The following is a 19,930-nucleotide window of genomic DNA, read 5'->3' as shown; positions in this document are numbered from 1 at the left end:
TCTTCTTCCTCCAGAAAAATGTTTTAAGTAGTTAGATGTTACTTTACCGCAGTTGTTTGCCATTTCTGTATGATTAGACTGTATTTTCTGCGTACTCTATGCCATTATGGTCCTGAAACCCGAATGAGGTGGAAGATGAGGAAAACTTGCACTTTTTATTTGAACGCGACTCCTACAGACCGCTACTAGAGGAAACAGAATCGGGAAAAGAGGAACCGCCCTCTAGTCGATCTAACACCACTTTATTTATAGAGGACGGTGAGTGAGGGGCGCTCCGAGTCTTTCCCAGGACGTCGTGATTTTAATGGGCTCTGTCTCTACCGAAACACGCCGTTGACTCCTACAACATCGGCAGAGCGGAGCGGGTCACCGACATGTCAGAGGAAACAGGTTCTCCGGTACGTGTTTGTCAAAGTCACCCGGTGACTCGCACGGTGTGTGAAGTGCTCGCCATTACAGCGAACACACATGGTGAGCGCCATTTCCGTATGTAGCATCCGTTTGGAGAGCTGTGATTGGTTTGTATTTCTGACTGTTCCGGAATTCGTCTCTCCATTGGACGATAAACAGGGGGCGGGCCAGAGTGGGAGCCCTGTGACAGGAGCAAGTCAAAGTTGACTTGCCGCCCTCCTCATGGCCTGCTAACCCCGGTAACGTTAAATGTGTCAGTCTGGCTGACCTAATGAGTGAGTGCAGATTGTCTGCGCCGGGCAAGTGTCGAACGTCACTCCAACACGCAAAGTGGTAAACTAACATGCCCCTGTTTCAGCGCACCTCTCCTAAAGATGTCACGACTGCAGGCTTTACCAGGACACTGTACTGTATAAGTTACTGTTACTGCTACTGCTGCTAGTACTTCTAGTACTAGCTGCTACTACTACTACTGCTGCTATTGCTACTACTAAGTTATTACTATTAGCTACTTCTACTGCTACTGCCACTACTACTACTATTAGCACTACTGCTACTACTAGTACTGCTAGTAGCTATTTTTTGTTCCAGTACATGACTGATGAACAGAAGAGTATCAACTACTGGTGCCTTCGAAATAAATAAGAGTCTTTTTTATGATTTAAACCGACGCCTGTTAGAGCAACGTTAAATTGGTCGATTTTTAATGTAGTTCTGAAGCAGCTTTAAATAGCTAATTTGACACAATGGCATTATGTCTATGGATCTGTGTATTGACGACTGTAAAAAGTTAGGCACAGTGTTAATAATCACACATAAAAGTATAGAAAGTGTCAATTGTCAGTGAGACATCAATATACTGTTAAAACTGCCTAAATGTTATTTCATTTTTTTCATTGTAAAATAATTTATTGGCGTTATTTTCTATTTCATTGGAGTAAAATATTGTTTAATAAAACATCTGATCATGCTGATATTTTTCTCAGTGGCCTGTATTTTACAGTTTTTCATAGGTATTGTCACCAGTCCCTTCAGCTAAAGTGATTTGTGTTCATGGACAATAAAATACCACTTTCCAAGGACCCTAGATATACATTAAATATTGGGATGTTTTATATGGCAATTATACATACATAGTTTTTTTTTTATTTGTAAGATTAATTATATTTGCCAGGATTAGCGCAGTTTGTACGTGGTTTACTGCAGTGTGTTCTTTGATATGGATTGTCATAGTTGTCTTTTCCTCAAAAGAAGCAGACACAAGAAGTATCCGTTGAATTTAATGAAAGTTAGTTCTGCATAAGGCTATGGCAGCTAGCTTGTTATTTGTGGCTGATCATTCAGAAACAGTTTGACAGAAGGAAGGTCTGCACTCACAAACTACTTTATGACCACACCTCATATCCAACACCCTCCTTGGCTGCCCCTCCCTGCCTTTTATAACGGACTCAGTGAATTGGCACGCTTATCTTTTGCAACCAGAGACGACTTGGGGTGGAGGTCCTGAAGTATCCAGTAAAAAAAAAAGACCACTGTTCAGTTGCTAGAGGCTATATGACCTCAGCACAGCTCCTCACCAACACACAGCAGGCAGTCCCAGCCACAAAGCGGACACAATAGCTTCTACAGTGCAGACGCTCAGTACACTCACAGAATTATGGAGGAAGGGCCTTACAAGTACATCAGGGTGAGCTGAGCAGAGACAACAGTTCAGTGCATTAGTAGATGTGTTTGTGAATGTGCTGGGGAAGGTAAAGCAGAAATGAGTCTACTCTTTTGACTAACTTCTCTTTTGTCTGTGCAGGATGGGGCTGGCAAGGTTTGTCGGGTCATCCGGATTGGAACCCGCAAAAGTCAGGTAAATTGTTTTAATGTGACCTTTACTTTTAAATGATGTTCAGAGATGAAGGCTGTTGGATCATTTCGCAGTTATATTTCTGGCTTTGATTTAAGTTTTAACCATAACTGGAATGTGGAGCCTTAACGTGTCAGTTAATACTGAAATATCTGATGGACTGTTCCTATGTGCCGCTTGAGATACAGCAGGGCAAGATGTCTGGATATCTTTTTGCAGAGATAACAAAACTGTTCATCCTCCAGTCTGTCATACTGATTTGATTCATTAAAACTTTGACAAGCATTAGTGAAATCTAGCTGTAGTCAAGTGAGGCTGTTTTCTTTTATCCCAGTTGGCTCGCATCCAGACTGACAGTGTGGCCGACAAGTTGAAGGAACTGTACCCTGACATCCATTTGGAAATAGGTGAGAATGATCACTTGGGACCCGTGTCACACATAGGGACAAGGACTGTAGATTTGTGGCTGATCTGTTTTTGATGTTTTTATTTATTACTGAATGAGTCTGTCTTCTCCCTTTCAGTTGGCATGTCAACAACTGGAGACAAAATCCTGGACACAGCTTTATCCAAGGTGAATCATGTTTAAATGGTTTTGCATACATCTAGGGCTTCAGCTGAGAATTATCTTTACTGTCAGTTCATCTACACATTATTTACCGTATTATTCAGATTGGTTTGTCTACAAAATGTTTAAAATTTGTTAAGAATGCCCAGTACAATATCTAGTCTTAGGTGACATGATCAGCAGCACATGATCGATTGGTGTTTTGTTTTCATTTTGATCAGAAATCCACATTAGCAGCAAAAACAAGTAAACACTGTTTTCAATCTGAACCATAAAAAAGAGTCAGAATTTTAATGTAACAAGCTTTTACTGCTCTTTAAGTCCAAAATATAAATAATTTAGAGGTCAGTTCATACTCACTACTTACTACAGTTGTAGTAAGTACAGTTGTTTATCATTTGGTGCTCGATGATACATGGTGTATAAATATCATGTTTCATGGAAACATCTGATTTTCAGTGTAACATATACATGTAAACAAGTAATGTTAAAAAAATGCTTTTTTTCCAATGCAGATTGGAGAAAAGAGTTTGTTCACCAAAGAGTTGGAGAACGCTCTGGAGAGGAATGAGTGAGTATGACACAGCATTCACAGCAGTTTTAACCTGTTAGGGGCTCACTGTAGATACTTTTATTGTATAGCTGCCATTGCTCAGCAATTATAGATTTTTAACAAACTGTGAGTACTGGCCTTCCTACATGCTGAAATAACTGCATGTAGATGCATGAACAGCACTGGCACTATCTGACATTTTATCATCCTTAGTTCAGACATAATTTCCCAGGACATCTACTTGTCTGCATCCTCTTAGAAACTCCATAAGAGCATCTACTGTATGTTTCAGATAGAACCCATGCAGAGGGAAACTCTTTGATTTCTCCTGCTGCCTCAGATGTAGCAGGTGTCTCTGTTGTGTGGCTGCCTCGAACATATCAAATATGACACCCCACTGAATGGTGGTATTATACCATGAAGCGTAAAAGAAGCATCTACGCATGGCTGCATTCCTCTCTGTCCTACAGGGTCGACCTGGTTGTTCACTCACTCAAAGACCTTCCCACCACTCTGCCTCCAGGATTCACCATCGGAGCTGTGCTCAAGTAAGTGCACTCCCACCACTAGGCTTTCTGCACACATTCAAAATGGGTCACATTAGTTTTGGTTTGGGGGATGAATTACCTCACCTGCTGCCAAGTTTTAAAGTCTGTCTTCCAGGCTGTACCCTGTGAATTAGAATACATTCTGCAGTTTCACAGCAGTCTCAGTCATCTCACTTACTAATATTTTCAGCTTTTCAGAAATGGAAGCAAATGACAGGGCACAGGTTTGGTTGAAATATATAGTCTTAGCTCCAGTATTTGGACTGAATTTTAATTTTACAGGTGATCAGTAATTTCAATTCTTCTCACATTTTAGTGAAGGAAAACTGATACCACAGTCACTCTGGTGGTATTTTCAAATGCTGTATAACATGCTACTGGGTGGAACATATCACAGCCCTGTATAGCCTACAAACATCAAAACAAGACTTTTATTCTACCCTTTTTTCAACATGTTATGCATTTAGTGACATTAGGAGATAGAAGGTCTATGTGTGGGACAACAAGTCCTACTGGGTCTTATTGGAGCATTGTACAAGTTAGATGTTACTTGCTGTACATTCTGGAGATTGTTGTAGTATATGTTCTGTAGTTGTTATTTGGCTGTAACCTTTCTGTGTACTTTTCTTTTTTGTTGCTTTTAGGAGAGAAAGCCCTCATGATGCAGTAGTTTTACATCCAAAAAATGTAGGGAAAACTCTTGACACTCTGCCAGAAAACAGGTACCATCCACTTATTATTGTATCTGGTTGTGTGTGTTTTCACTTGTATCAAAAGTACGGATAACTTAAATTTATACTGCGTGTTTGTGTAGTGTTATCGGCACCAGTTCTCTGCGCCGTGCTGCTCAGCTGAAAAAGCGATTCCCCCACCTGGAGTTCAAAGATATTGTATCCTTTTTAAAGGCTCGCTGTGAACATGGCAATAGTTGAAAATAAGATAAACAGACTGTTTCATTTTCAGGTTTTAAGAATGTTTTTCTCATGAGAGAGGGTGGACAGCTGCAGAGGTTGTTTGCATCCTTATCTGTCATCTTCAGCGGGGGAACCTGAACACACGTCTGAAGAAGCTAGATGAGAAAGAAGACTTTGCTGCCATCATCCTGGCTGCTGCCGGCCTCAGGAGAATGGGCTGGGAGAACCGCATTAGCCAGGTCCACTTCACAATCATATCAGGTCCTCTGAAGCTTCTCTGAGTGGCCTTTCACATCTAACAGACTGACTGTTTTTTTTTCTTTACACTGGTAGATCCTGGAGCCTGAAGACTGTATGTATGCTGTTGGACAGGTGAGAGCAGTGGAATGGAAACTATGGGTCATATAAGGATAATTAATAAGCACTAATAATAACAAACCATATTCATGTGTGTGTGTGTTTTTCAGGGGGCTTTGGCAGTGGAGGTCCGGGCTAGAGATGCAGATATCCTGGAGATGGTGTCCATCCTCCATGACCCTGACACTGTGCTGCGCTGCATAGCTGAGCGAGCCTTCCTCAAACATCTGGTACCACACACACACACACACACTCACTCACTCACTCACATACACACACTTCAACTCTTTCTGCTATTCAATCCAGAAAACTGGGAAATGCCAATATATGCAGTTTAGGATTTTGTCATTTGCAGGAGGGAGGCTGCAGCGTTCCAGTGGCTGTACACACTGAAGTGAAAGACTCCCAGGTAAGAATGCTAAGACACACACATTTCAGTCACTGGAAGGACTAATATTATTATTATTATTATTATTATGGGTTGCTCTTTATCCTTTTGCCAAGAATAATATCTCAGAATCCGCTTTAAAAATTAGAGGAACAGTGAATCTAACATGTCAAACTTACACGCCCAGTTATGGCACTCAGATAGGTCAGCATTTTTTCTACGTCTTTACATCTTTCAGTGGGCACAGCACCAAACATATTTAAATTACTAAACAGATCGAAGATGGTGGCACTGATTCAGAGGTGTAAAACCATAACAATAAAGCAGAAATATTGAAGGTTTGTTGTGTTTTTCCAGCTCTACCTGACAGGGGCAGTGTACAGCTTGGATGGATCAGAGAGTCTGAAGGATACCATGCAGACTAGCATCACTGCTGATAACAAGGTAACAGCTGAATGTCTGCAAGTACAAATGTTTTTTTGTTTTTGTTTTTTGTTTTTTTTTTGACATCACATCACTGAACATGAGAAATCCTGTTTCCATTTGTGTCTGCCCTGTTAACAGAGCATAGAAGAGGTGGACGAGCGGGTCCAGCGAGTGGGAGTCACAGCCAACAAGATGTCAGGTGAAGTCCAAGACCGAGCCGAGCGGCTGGGGGTTGACCTGGCCAACTTACTGCTCAGCAAAGGAGCCAAGGAGATCCTGACGGTGGCCAGGCAGCTCAACGATGCCAGATAATCCCACAGTGCTGAGGGGCGGGGATCCAGAGGTGACTGGGTCTTCGAGTGTCAGTCACAGCCTTGTATCAAGTAAAACTTGAATTCCTTTTTATTATGTTGCACACATTTGTTACACATTTGACTAGGGCAAACAATGCAGTAACTTTCTGTCACATCAGGTGAGCTCAGTCAACTATAGATTCACTGTTGGATTTTAGACACTTCTTGGACCAAAGTTCAGTGTTCAATGTGATATTCTGCTGCTCAGATGACTGCATTGGTCTTGGTTCCAGTCTGCTCTTTCAGATAGTACCTCACAGAACCATTGCCTTACTGGGGTCAGTGGCGAAAAACAAAATGGCCTTCAAAATGATTCTTCAAAGTATCATCATGGCTGATATGGAAACCCTGTTTGTTTATCAATGTTAGTATGACTAAAGTTCTGCATTCTCACATATTTTTCCCCAGGATGTTTATCAGTGTCACAAAAGTTTACTTGAAGCAGCTAAAAAAAAAAGTGGAGTTCCCTCACAGATCCTACACTTTAGGAAATGATTATTTTTGATGATACCAAAGATGAGTTTCCAAGCATTTTCTGGTTCCAAGCAGGTAATTCTGCAGTGAAATGGGCCTCATTTAGGTGGGATGGGCAAAAAGCATAAATAAAAATGTAAATTCAGCCCCTCACACATCAGACCTGAACGCTGATCAACGGTCATCATTGGGTTTCTTTGCTGAACTTCTTCACAAGTACTTGCTCTGGCCTCATTAGTCATATAGTGTTTTATTACATTGCCCACCAGACCTCATGAAATAAAACCTACTTTTTCTGCATAATCCCTGCCTAGCTACCTCTTCCACAGAGAGAGTATATGTTAAATATATATGATGATAAGCTGATGGGAATAGTTTGTTTTACTCCACCCGTGACACTAAATTTGTACAGATATGAGTTTCAATACATGACTGGAGAATACTTTTGACACTGGAGCTATAGCAACCCCTGCATCTGTTTTCTTCTGATTTTAAATGTACACTGCTTTGTTGTATGCAACACTTGAATATGCTTTGCTAATATCACATCCTCAAAAATCAGGTGTAATATCACAAGAGTAGCTTGCAGCAACATTATATGCATCAACTGTAAGCTTATGGTTTTTTAAATAAGGTCCTACTTATTGGCTTTCATGAACTGGCTGTAGGGCGAATTACAGCCACAAGTAGCCACACAGACCTTATTTAACTCATCATTCATGCTGGCGGTACTTGTACTGTATGTTAAGTAGTAGTTTAATCACAGCTATTCAAAATTTGAACAGGTTCCACCTTTTCTATAAGAAACTATTAAAATATTTGCTGTAATTTTGTACTGCAAGATGCTGAACTCCACCTCCAAACTGAGGTGTGTTCAAGCACAGTAGGTTTTCAGACCTGTTGACCTTGCCTATCAGAATAAAGACGTCTGGAATGCCATTATTTTTCTTTGAATCATTTTAACTGTATATCTGCCTTACATAGACATTACATACAGTGTCCGTTTCTTTCGATAAATCACAGTAGACCATTTTGAATCAGTTTATCCAGAGTATAGTTAGTTTGATTTGTATTTCTTTTCTTTAATAGGTCTTTATTGAATATTATACTCTTAATTTAAGCCTGTGTAAGGTAACATTAGCCATATTTGTTTTTTCAGCTTTAATTTCTATATGCGTTAACATAGAATGTTTCTCTGTTCTCATTGTTTTTGATTTGCCACTTCTGTGACCTTTATGTCAAATTAAAGATACTGATAAATAAGGATCATATGTCAATAAAGCTATGCGTGTTATACCTATCCAGTTTTTGGGTCCCATATGTTGTTATAAGTCATCAGATGACAGCTGAGGCACTTGTAGTTGATTTGTAGTCAGACCAATATAGAGTTAGGCTACTGTGGAACTTTTAGGGCACTTTAAATGTTTCAATTTTTACCTGTCTTACAATACCATCAAGGTGGTGCCTCATCATTCTGCAGCATCAGAACAATCCCAAGCACAGTCCAGGTCGTAAATATGAGATTTGTTGACCTACTCCAGTATGGATCCCTGAATGGTACTGGTTCTTAAATAAGATACTTTCATCCTAAATTACTGTAATATGTGACCAAAATGCAGACATAAACAATGCACCACTGTTTGACTAAATGTGAAATGCTACTGATCAGTTGTATTAAGACAGTAGAATGGCCTGTTTTGGTCTACAACTTAAGTGGGGTCAGGTTCAGCATCTTGTTCTCCTTATGTCCCCTTATCCAGTCAAACTGCTGCCTCCCATACTGGGTCTTTCCACAGGGGTGCAGGGTAAAGAAGCTGTGTTGGGAGGCCAATGGGATCACATAATGGAAATGTGAGGAAGACAGCTCCAGGGTGTCTTTCATCTGGATCTTCTGTACCACCCTCTGATGTGCTGCTACCTGGCCAGGCTGCAGGGGGGGGATAGATGTCACAGATTGTCCAGCATGGGAAGGCTTTACTGGATGTTTCGTAGTGGCCAGCTTTGGTCCCTGTGGAGTATAAAAACTCTGGGAAGAAATAAGATTGTACAGTTTCTTCCTCCACTCAGGTTTTTCTTCATTCAGGTCCCGAGTACTAGTCTGAATAGTTAATTGCGCAGTCTTGGAAACAGGAGTGAAGAGTTTTCCCTGCTGTGATGAGTTCTTCATGCAGGCTTTATACTTCCTAAAAAGCTCCCAGGCTTTTTGATCAAGGCTGCCCTGTACCTGGTTTGTGATGTTCTCATACTTAGCTGAGGACAGCAAGGGCTTTTTATCTCTGATTGGCGAACACTCAGCGGGACCGAGATCCGGTTGAGCTCGAGGATCCTCTGGGATTGTTGGGGCATGTGAAATCCCGTTTTGGGGCTCTACAGCTGATAAATACACGGCAATCCTGTGCTCTGCAGATATGGAAAGATACAGATAAGATAATAGAATGGTGATTTTAATAACATAGTGCCAGAACTCAGGTATTAAAATATTATTTCACCTCTCAGTGCTGTGTGAACGCAGAGCTGTACTGTGGCAAAATACAAAAATAGACACGAAGCTTGTAATGCACATATATAGTCTGGTATTTCTTGAAGACATAAAGCATTTACAGCACTAGAGAAACATTTAAATACATGAAAATGAATCATTTAAACTTGCTCAATATAGTTATGCTTATACTGGTGTGGCCCAGTGTGTTAATGAAGACATTAATATACAGTAAACCTGTTTTGTGATGTAAGAATCTGTAGAAATATATAAAAAATGGTGCAAATCATTATGTTCAGGCACCTTCAGGACTGGATGTTCTTTGGGTTTTGGGCACAGACAGATTTTGAGGTGGAGGTGTGATGGTCTCTTGATGCTGCACTTCATCCCTCAGCTCTGACAGCACTTTCAATCCATTTTCATGGCGGGAGGTTGGTCTAGGAAAAGAAATGTTGAGCTAAATCCACAGTGTATGAGCAGCACATTATTCAGTTTGAACTCTTAAAGGAAGTTCAAAGTATTTGCTGAAGAGTGTTTTTTTGCTGACTTCTTACCTTTGAGGTGGGATCTTTTCAAATATTCTATCATCAAGTGCTTTGTTCGTCCTGCAGCTCAGGTTTTGTGTGGACGGTGTGGGACTGCCTCGGCAGGGCTTCTTCCTTCTCTTTCTTTTCAGCTGGTTTTTCCTGTCGCTCCAGCTCCTCTGTTTTCTTCTTTTTCTTTGTTTTCCCATCCTCCTTTCCCTTCATACCAGAGTTCTCCTCTTTTTCATTTTTCTTTCTCCCTGTCTTCTTGTGTTTCTTTCCCTTCACACCAGAGTTATCCTCCTCTTTTTCATTTTTCTCTTTGGGCATTTCTTCGTTCCTCCTTTTTTCCTCATCATACAAGATTTCTCCCTCTTCCTCATCATCATGGATGGCCCAGAGAATTCTTGTGCTGAACTCCTTCCTATCATTTGCTGTGCACTCCTGATGAAGACTGTAAAAAATGATGTCGTCCCATGGGTCTGTCTTCCTAAACACCTTTCCCTTCCTCCTCCAGCTCTGGATCACAGAGTTGGGGATGTAGCCGTCCGGAGCTATGGGCCATTTCAGAGGCTCCACGCTCACATCAGCAGTCTGTGACATGATGTGATACTGGGCCCTCTTTAGATGTTACTGCAGCAACAAAAAAGAAAATCTCTGTCTGCCACTTTTGTTTCATTTACATTTCATCTCAATAAACATATTAGCTCATATCTGTATTTGTTTCTAACCTACCAGGAAAACCTCTCTGTGTGCCGGACTGGCCTTTCTGTCGTAAGCAAGAACTTCCTGCTGCCAACCTCACCTTTCAGAAGACCCACTCGTCCTCCTTCCCTCACTTCTGTTGCCTTCCATTTCAAAATAAAACATTTAAATTGGAAATTTAACAACTAATTCAAAACATTGCAACACACCACCACAGTGGGCTCCATTCCAAAGTAACAAGGGCTGCTTGAGGCTGCACACAAATGAAATGACCTGCAGCTCTGGTCGTCTACAACCTACTTCTGCCACATCTAACAGGAGGAGGAGGAGGAGGAGAAAAGAGAATAGGAGCAAGTTCCCCACCACAGAGTCACATCATTCTCAAAATAAAAGTCTTGGATCATAGCTTTCATGTAGCTCCCACCCCTCTGGGGAGCTCCAGGGTACTGCAAAAACAGGAGGGCTGTTAGCACACAGTGGTGAGGTTGTTTAACAGGAAGAGGTGACTTCACTCCTTAAACACTACAAAATGTCCAATGTACAGTATGTTGTGGCTTGAATAGCATTTTTGTGTACATGACTCTACATTGGTACAAGGTGATAATGACCAATTTATTTTAAGTGTAACACAAAGTAAAATTAAGCACGTGCTGTGTGTTCATTGAGGGATAAAGCTTTTGCTTGATGTGCATTTGACATTTTAGACTTACAGATTATGAGAAAAAGCACCCCCCCCCCCCCCCCCCCCCTCCCCACACACACACCCACTCACACTTCCTACATAAGAACAGACTGAAAGAGAGAATTCATTGTGGTTATTTTGTACTTCTCTCTCATGTGTATTTTTTTTTCTGTCACTCTACACTCACACCAACATCTTTCTGCTGTAGCCGCTTCACGCAGAGCCCTGCTCATCTGTGAAGGATTCTGTATAAAAACGCTCCACAAAAAAGGCCATCACCAAAATCAAGAGCCCCAAACAATTTACTGCACAGCAGGTAAAACTAAACAAAGACAAAGACAAAGACTGAAATGGAGCTGGTTGTTAAAACCACAGCAGAGGCCCAGCAGGCACCACCAAACTACAGTAGTGACCCCGTCCTGCCTTGCCTGCAGAAGACGACAGGTTAATCACAGTAAACAGAAAGATGGGGGGGTCATAAAAACCAGCGTGTAGCCTTCTTCCTTTCTGCCTTTGCCAGTGCATTGCAGCATGTCTTGGCACTTTAACACCACCGGAAGATCAGTGGAACTGATCTGTGACACAAGATTGAATGTGCCTCTACTCACTGCGCTCACTCTTCACCTGTTTATTTATTACTATCATCACTCTTTCAATGTGTATTTAAATGTAAACTTTCAGAGTGTCAAGGATACAGTGCAAAAAAGAAATGGAAAGGATGTAGGCTTTTATTGGATTTCTGCTCCTTTACAGTATTTGCAGCGTAGGTGCAAAACAAACAGAAAAACGGTAACTTTGCACACCTGCTGTTTTATCTTATTGCTATGGAGAATATGAAGCTTTTATTTCATGTTGTGTCAGAACCTAACCAGACACAAACGCTGTCGCTGCAAATCACAGAATGACATGATACTCTTGAGCCCACTGAGTGCTTGAAATATGAAAAATATTACAGCTGTTTAAAAAGGACAGCTTTTTGCTTTCCGCCTCAGCACTTCACAAACACAAGAACAGAAGACAAGTTCAAAACAATACATTTTACATGGAGGCAGCAGACACACCTTAAATTACAAACTGACAAATATACTTGGATTTTAAAAGAAGCAACTTTAAATTAACTGCTGTACATGTTTGGTTATAAGTTCAGACAATAAATAAAGAATACAGGAACAATATGGCTTATTCCTCATTTTTTCACATACCTCTTTACTTCTGGTGTTTCACTGTTCAAATAACTACGCCCTTTGACGTATTTATTTGAATAAGCATAGTTTGTTCTCTCTAATACAAAATATGCAGCTCAGGCATGATTGAATGAAAATAACACTGAATAAAAAAAAAAGAGAAAGCCTTTCACATTTCTGCAGTATCAGTGTATTTTCTTCCATACACCGGTATCAAAGCCTCCCAACAGCAGTGGTTTAGTCGGATTCAGCAAGAATTCTGGTTTGCAGATTAAAGAAAGAAGAAGGCTTTCCCTGGCTAGACTATGTTGACTTAAGCATCAAAGAAAATAAATGTTTGATGGTCAAGGAAATAAATAACGTTTTTGATGTTGTTTTCTAAGTACATGTGTTTGTAATTTGAAAGAAAGACAATATTTCCCAGTGAAGTGCTATAGTTTTTAAAAATGCTCCAGTGAGGAGAGCCAATTTTAAATTCTTTCCCCTTTTTGTATCTTATGCTCCCATTTTTCTGACCTGTTTAGAAAGACTCCATGATTTTTATTGATCTATTTATTTTTTGTGGATTCACTTAAACTCATCTTCTCATCCAACTCTCTGCATGAACGTGAAAAAGGTACGGTGACATTTTGTTTATGTTGGGTGTAAGTTGACAAGATAGAAGGTGTACTTTTATCTGATGTCAGACACAGGACAGACCACTTTTAATAGGGCCCAAGAAATATAGCCATAAGAGACGAGAACTGTCTTCGACATTTAAAACATGCGATCTTTTTTGATGTGGTAAATCAGACGGAAGAAAACACATTTCTGTTTACAACAGATGGAATTCAAAACTGTGGGCAGTGAGTACATGTGGCGACATCATGTTAAGTCCAAGAGGGACTCACAACAACACACACTTTTTAGAACTGCATATATGTCTGTCTTCCATACACCTGAGATGCAGAGCATAAATTCTTACATGCTGCTAAAAGTGAGGATTCTCTTTTTTAATATTTACGTTTGTAACATTCAAAAGGTTTGTAAATAAATAGAAATAAAACTGGAAGATATTTCCCCAAAATATGATTAATTACAGCTACTCAAACAACGCATAACAAACACACTAAAAATGGTGCTGGACCAGAATCAAGGTGCTACTACTATATGATTGTCAATAGTGCAGGTTTGTGCTGTTATAGTTACTGCTGTTATAGTTTTTGTGTACATCACAGGAATGGTAGAAGATGCAACTGTACTGTATGTGCTACATGCTGCGCCAACAGGAGAGACAACATCAAGGGCCATGGAAGTATACTGAAAAATGTCCATTTGAATGCCAAGGAAGACAGAATCGTTAGCAGAACAGATGATTCAAGTGCACAAATTAAATTCTGCAAGTACAACTGAACATTCACTTTTAGCCGTCCAAATCCCCTGAACACAAACTCACTCAAAATAAAAGCTGGGACAGTGGTGTTTGTTAAGCCACAGCAGCAGGGTAATTTTGAGGGAAGTTAAATATCATGTGTTAGCTAACTTTTATTTCAAAAGATCTGAATATAATAATAAAATATAATAATAGATGCATATGTAATATAGTAATTGTAATTATGAGAGTCAAATGACTATTGACAAATGCCTTCTTGATTTTTTTTTTTTTGCTCAGCTGCCAAAAGAGCTGAGGAGCAAACAAGTGTGTGCACAATCTCAATTATACATCTAATAAATAATAATAAATAATAAAGTATCTATCTATCTATCTATCTATCTATCTATCTATCTATCTATCTATCTATCTATCTATCTATCTATCTATCTATCTATCTAATTCTGCTCTTACTAACCCAAATCTCACATCTCAACTTGTTGGAAGAGTAGTCAAGAAGCTTCAAGTTTAGTTTCAGTTCTAACAAACCTTTGTAGCTGATAAACATCCATAGAAGAAAAAGGGACACAGTCTGTGAGACATCAGGAAAGACTCTGATGAAGACTTGAAGCTACAGTAGCTCCAAGGGAAAACGGGACAAAAGGTGGCTTTTCTTTTTCCTTGATCTATACCATCTGTTTTCATTCTGGTATGGAGCTCTCTGGCTCAGCAGCCTGTGTGCATTTACTCACATCTATGCTGTGGAAACAGTTCTAGGATCTATGCAGGAAAGCACTGCTATTATTATATAACAACCTCAGTAGTCTAATTAAATTTTGTGAAATAAGCAGAGACTACAAACACTGTTTAAAACATTTTTGTTCTGCACAATATTATACAAATATTTAGTTGCTGTCTCCACAGGAAGTCAATATGGGCCCAAGGATCAACCGGCAACTGCTGTTTTTTCACACAACTAAAACTCTATGGCCACTTTGTCAACCCACTGAAGCTGTCATGTGCATTACACACCTGGAAAGAAAGGTTGTGGGGAAATAAACCACGGTGAGACAACTTAACATTACCAGGGCAAAACCTGCTGTGATGTTACCCAAATATAATGGTTTATTACCATTAAAAGTGAGATGCTAACTTAGCCTATTACCACACCCAATGTTTAATATGTGAGGGAGTGATTTCAGACACAAGTCATCTTTATCATAATTTCTAAGTAATGTCAAGTAACATTTAATGTTTAATTTATTAAATTTAGGCAGAAAAACAAGGTTTAGCTTGAGCTTTTTTTTACATTTAGACTATTTGAAATATGCAACTTTTTCAGTGACTTTATGAAGGAGTTAGAAAAAGAACCTTCTTTTCATTCTGAGTGGTAGATGTCAGGACGTTCTGATACACTTAGTGAAATGAACTAGAAACATGTCAACAAACTGTTTGCAGAGTAGCTGCAAATGCATCACCAACGGTTACATGAAAACAATCCTATATCCTATATCCTACTTGTATCTGGTTTCAGTTGCTGCAATAGATTCATGGTATTTTTTCTTGCTAATAATACACTGAAGCGGAGCTAATGCTAAATTCTCAAAACTTCCTGAGACTAGGTTGACAATAAGAAAGCATGGTCCAACTGAATCCCAGTGAGAGCTCTCCTACGCCCTGCCATATTGCCCAAATTAACTTAGCCTTGAAAAGAAATACAACAGAGTGTAACAGAGTGTGCTCATGTGCTAAATCACTATTCAAACCAGCCACGCTGGGATTGAGTCAGTTCACCAACCATTCAATGACAAGACTCAACTACTTGTCTTCAGGTAGGACACTTCTTTAGCTGTGACTGCTGAGCCACCAGCTGTGTAATGAGGCTGAAAAGAGAAAAAGGTCCAGTATTTTAAGGGTACTGGTCTGAAACTTGTTGCTGCTGTCAGAGCATTTATATAAATAAATATATATATATATATATATATATATATGGTCTATTTGGGATCAGGCAGACGTCATTCTTGCAGAAGTGTCTCCCTCCAGTCAAAGGTGTGGTTTGGTCCATGTGTCAGGGGAAGGATGGGAGGGTCCACTAACTGCCACACCCCTGTGTCTCCCTGCTCCTCACAGGAGCAGAAGCCCAGGTAAGGAACCTGAAGACCAAGTGAAGAGATTAATGGTCAATGATTTTAGTTCAAGCTGGTTCAAGCTGTAAAGTAAAGTAGGCATGGATGCTAAATTATATGTCTTCTTCTTTTTAACTGACAAATGAGCATGTTTTTGAGTGTCTCTGGTAAATGTTTACTAAATTGTAGGATATCAGGCTGGCAGCCAATAAGAAACTTATTGAGCGTCATGAGTTTGCACATGCAGCCACAATGAGTAAAGGAGAAGGAACTGAGAGAACCATATGAAAGTAATGATGAACAGATAGAGAATTGGGATGTATAGAAGGATGCAGTGAGCAGACCTTTCGGACTATTTGGACGAAGTCCTTAGCGCTCTGTGGGCTGCGGCCCTGCAGCTGGCGTGTGCAGGCCTCTAAGGAGGAAGCGTGGGCTACAATCAACACGTTGTTTCCTACGGAAAGTGGAAACCCAGGCATGATACAACATCGGCAGAGGACAAACACATGAGAATGTAAAACAATAAAGTAAAAGTTCACCTACACAAACTCAATATCTTCCTCCAGAGCCTCCAGGAGCTCTGCTGTGTTTCTCTTACCAGTGTTTTTGCAGTCTGACAGGATATCTTTGGTCACTTGGTAGCTCCGACTCATGTAGTTCTCATAGGATTCAGACACGGTCAGCTTGCTGACTGGGATCAGAGGTCTGAATGGAGGGAAAATACCAATACACCAACACATCAGCAAACCACTGGTGCATATCTTATCATAGCTTCAATTGTTTTATTAGACTTAGCAAAGAAGTACATTTATATTGAGCGCCTTGAGTGGGGGCATTTATGGGAAGTGCACGGTGGAGAAAAAAACTATAGAAGGCAAGGACTCAATAAGAATACCCACGCTCATGGATCAGGTGCCTGTATCAGAGAAATATTAGTGGTTTAACCAACTATCTTTGGGGTTATTTTACTCAAGGACTCAGGTACTAACATCATGAAGCCGGTTCACTTTTAACCCACGTCCATTACATAACTCACCTGCTCCAGAGCAAATTAACTTTGAAAGATCAGATCAAAATCTGCCAACAGTCTGACTACTGGCCAATCAGATTATCAGTAGATCAGCAGGATCACTTTGCTTCACTTTGTCATGGTAACTATGTCCTAATAAGCCTAATGGAAATGAGCTGTTTGTTAATTGTTCAGACTGTTATAATTAGTAATTATAAATGCAACCTTTCAGTCAGACACAGTAGAACTTATCAGGGATTTTATTTGTATTATACTGTTGCATTTGTTTTGTTTTTCTGTAAGACACAGTTCTATTATGATAATGCAGCCCATGATTACTTCATAGCAAATCTGAGCCATGACACATTCAACTCAAAAAGTCTCATATATGTCATTTGGTTTTTATACGCAAACATCTAGGCATCTTTTTGTAAAAGCAGATGAGATGTTTCACAGATAAACAACACATTTACATTTCGCACACAATATATCATTCGTTGCACAATATGTGTTTTGGCCTTGTTTATATCACCTGTATGTTGTGTCCACACTGAAGTGGGCTGCAGCCAGGTCAGTGGGGGGTATCCATGCAGGTAGGGAGTTCCCAGAAACCCACTTGGTCCACTCAAAAAGCCCTGGTTCCACTCTTACCTTCAGCTTACCATCCTGCTGCAGACCTGTTTGCACACATACAGCTACCACTCAAACGTCCTACAACCTTCCGTTAGATGCAATTTTAGACTAACAAGCGTTTGCGAGTGAAAGTAGATAAATCCCTGTCCCATCATATTTGCTTGTGGAGGCTCTTCTCACCTTTCAGGATGTTCTGTGCAGTCTGAACACATCTCAGGGAGGGAGAACAGTACACAAAGTCTATCACTGTGTTACTCTCCAACAGGGCCTCGCCTGGAAAAGCACACATGCATTTAATAACCAGGATGCCAGATGTCGCTTCAGTTCTCCAACACAAGGCGTAGTATATCATACTCTATGTGACATACCCACTAATCGAGCCTGTATTGATCCAAACACAGTGATAGGGGTGTCCATGTCATAGTCTCTCTGTTTTCCCCACAGTGGCAAACTGGTAGGCATGTTCAGATTGGAACGTATATATCTACCTGCCAAACAATACATTATATACATACAATACACACATGAAAGCATGTTCTTTTACAACTTTTTCTAATCAAATTGAAAGATAAACCTCCATCTATCCCTACAAACCACATTATCACTATGAGCTAAGGGCTGCAGAGTGTATGTCAGTATGTACGCACCTTTACTGTCTGAGCAAAGGGACAGCCACTGTTTTCCAAACACCACATCCATCCTCTCACCATGCCGGCAGACAAAAAGTGTTCGCTTGGGCTGCCGGGAGTGACTACCACTGATCCGCAAGACCTGCTACAGAGAAAAACCTGTATATGTCATCCTATACATGTTATATTTTAATTTAAAAACAATACCTCTCGATTATTATTTGAAAACAATTCTGAACACAAAACTACCTGCACTGGATGACAAATGAGACTGAGGGTAGTTGTGTCTCCAGCACTTGTGTTATCAGAGCGTCGGCTGTCCAGCAGCCCATCAAACATCCACCTCTCCTTGCTGGACTTGTCACTGGGCCCACAGCTGAAGAAAGAATGGGAGCTGTGGTGGACAGGAGAACAGATTTCAGATATGCAGTAAATCTGGATAATTTCAGTCTCCGGGCAATCCAGAAAAGCCAATCCATAGAGCATTTCTGCATATCTGCACCTGATTCAGAAGAAGACATTTCCTGGGAGCCATATAATTTGAAGTTTCTCCTGAAGGAATTTTCCCTGGATATTGCCATAGCATTATATGTACACTAATATATATGGTTCTTTTTTTAAACAGAATAATTATAATAACAGTGTTTTAGATGTGTTGAGTTTCAAAAAACTCTACGTCATCAAATGTGGGGTTGTGTACAATAATTATTAAAAGAGAAAAATTAGAATGAGAAGATATATAAGATTTTGAATTTTGTTTGTTAAAATTCCCTTTTTATTTCACTCAAACTCTGGATCTGAGAGCAAAATAACTTTAGGTTTCTTGATATACCATAGAATCATTTAAAATCAAGGCAGTCTTTGGGGATCATAATTCTGTTTTAATCACAATGTCCCAAGTACATTGTGATATTTCTTCTTGTTCCTGCTCACCCGTGGAAGACCCAGGTGTCAGACTCATCAGCCAGGCTAACATAGTTCTCAGGCAGCAGGCCAGAGAGCCCGGTGGTCAGCGAGGTCCCATACACCCAGCCCTCACTGGTACTGCTTTGGTCCACTGTAGACATGAAGATAAAATCTCCAGGAACCAGCTCTAGCTCGTCATCATTCTGAGGCATGTAGGGATACATCACCCGCAGGGTCTGCACATGCGACGTGAAGTGTTACCAACATTTATAAGAACACTGTCACTTATCACTGTTTTTATGCTGTTGGTTAACACAGTGGTTCCCAACTCTGGTCCTCAAGGAACACTGCCCTGCTTGTTTTCCAACTATTGCTGCCGTTCCTGCTGCTGACTGGCTGAACACACCTGATCCAGGGCAGTGTTCCTTAAGGACCAGGATTGGGAACCATTGGGTTAACAGTTACCTGTGTAAAACATGCAGTGTTATTTTGAATAATACTTACCTCATGATTAGCAAAGCGAATGTCACGGGAGAACAAGACAGCCAACCAATCACAGCCCAACTTGACTTCGATGCCCTTGGCCAGTTTCTCCAGTGATGGGAGGTGGTCCATGGGGAAGTTGTAGGCCAGAGTTACATGGAGCTGCTTCTTGTGAGGCTCCACATGCACTTCTGAAAAAGAGAGAGATGAGTAGTAAATCCTATCTTATCTGTTTATGTTCAAACATTGTCAATGTTTTCTGTGTGACTATGAGATTGTTATGTATAATTAAAGGGTTGTGCTCTAAAAATATGCTGGACTGTGTTTAACTTGCTACAGAGGCTTTAAGTGAGAAGTTAAATGAAAATCTTC

At 40.3% G+C, this 19,930-nt stretch overlaps 2 protein-coding genes across 4 annotated transcripts in view; one reads left to right on the top strand and one right to left on the bottom strand.

Annotated features, from left to right (window-relative positions):
- The first annotated feature begins 232 nt into the window (after positions 1-232).
- LOC113136937 (porphobilinogen deaminase) lies at positions 233-8,144 on the top strand. Of its 2 annotated transcripts, none has more exons than XM_026318122.2 (14): positions 233-398; positions 2,216-2,269; positions 2,601-2,673; positions 2,791-2,840; positions 3,350-3,405; positions 3,858-3,935; positions 4,580-4,657; positions 4,750-4,825; positions 4,975-5,088; positions 5,183-5,221; positions 5,317-5,436; positions 5,562-5,615; positions 5,952-6,038; positions 6,159-8,144. In XM_026318122.2, exons 1-14 carry the CDS (start codon positions 375-377, stop codon positions 6,330-6,332), a joined length of 1,077 nt encoding a protein of 358 aa, XP_026173907.1. In that variant the 5' UTR covers positions 233-374; the 3' UTR covers positions 6,333-8,144. The 2 variants fall into 2 exon arrangements, with proteins under 2 accessions (XP_026173907.1, XP_026173897.1); XM_026318112.2 differs by lacking the exon at positions 233-398 and adding an exon at positions 1,908-2,098.
- Positions 8,145-11,951: 3,807 nt separating this feature from the next.
- ubash3bb (ubiquitin associated and SH3 domain containing Bb) overlaps positions 11,952-19,930 on the bottom strand; it is a 35,380-nt gene continuing 27,401 nt past the window's right edge. Inside the window, exons 5-14 of one of the 2 annotated variants that reach the window (XM_026326979.1) lie at positions 19,580-19,749; positions 19,103-19,311; positions 18,419-18,563; positions 18,188-18,314; positions 17,909-18,028; positions 17,721-17,813; positions 17,440-17,584; positions 16,497-16,603; positions 16,243-16,352; positions 11,952-15,925 (exon numbers count right to left, since the gene is read on the bottom strand). In XM_026326979.1, coding sequence (XP_026182764.1) covers positions 15,788-15,925; positions 16,243-16,352; positions 16,497-16,603; positions 17,440-17,584; positions 17,721-17,813; positions 17,909-18,028; positions 18,188-18,314; positions 18,419-18,563; positions 19,103-19,311; positions 19,580-19,749 — 1,364 coding nt within the window. In that variant the 3' untranslated portion in view covers positions 11,952-15,787. The remainder of the gene's footprint in view (positions 15,926-16,242; positions 16,353-16,496; positions 16,604-17,439; positions 17,585-17,720; positions 17,814-17,908; positions 18,029-18,187; positions 18,315-18,418; positions 18,564-19,102; positions 19,312-19,579; positions 19,750-19,930) is intronic. The other variant, XM_026326988.1, reaches the window with a different exon arrangement.

Source organism: Mastacembelus armatus, chromosome 13 (assembly GCF_900324485.2).
Source record: "Mastacembelus armatus chromosome 13, fMasArm1.2, whole genome shotgun sequence".
Taxonomy (NCBI): domain Eukaryota; kingdom Metazoa; phylum Chordata; class Actinopteri; order Synbranchiformes; family Mastacembelidae; genus Mastacembelus; species Mastacembelus armatus.
This window is presented reverse-complemented; position numbering and strand designations above follow the sequence as displayed.

Bases quoted from the DNA above. Each gene is read 5' to 3' on its own strand.
- LOC113136937 (XM_026318112.2), top strand. From the start codon at position 2,069: ATGGAGGAAGGGCCTTACAAGTACATCAGG. The intron at 2,841-3,349 runs GTGAATCATGTT...TTTCCAATGCAG, and splicing joins TGGACACAGCTTTATCCAAG to ATTGGAGAAAAGAGTTTGTT. The intron at 6,039-6,158 runs GTAACAGCTGAA...CCCTGTTAACAG, and splicing joins GCATCACTGCTGATAACAAG to AGCATAGAAGAGGTGGACGA.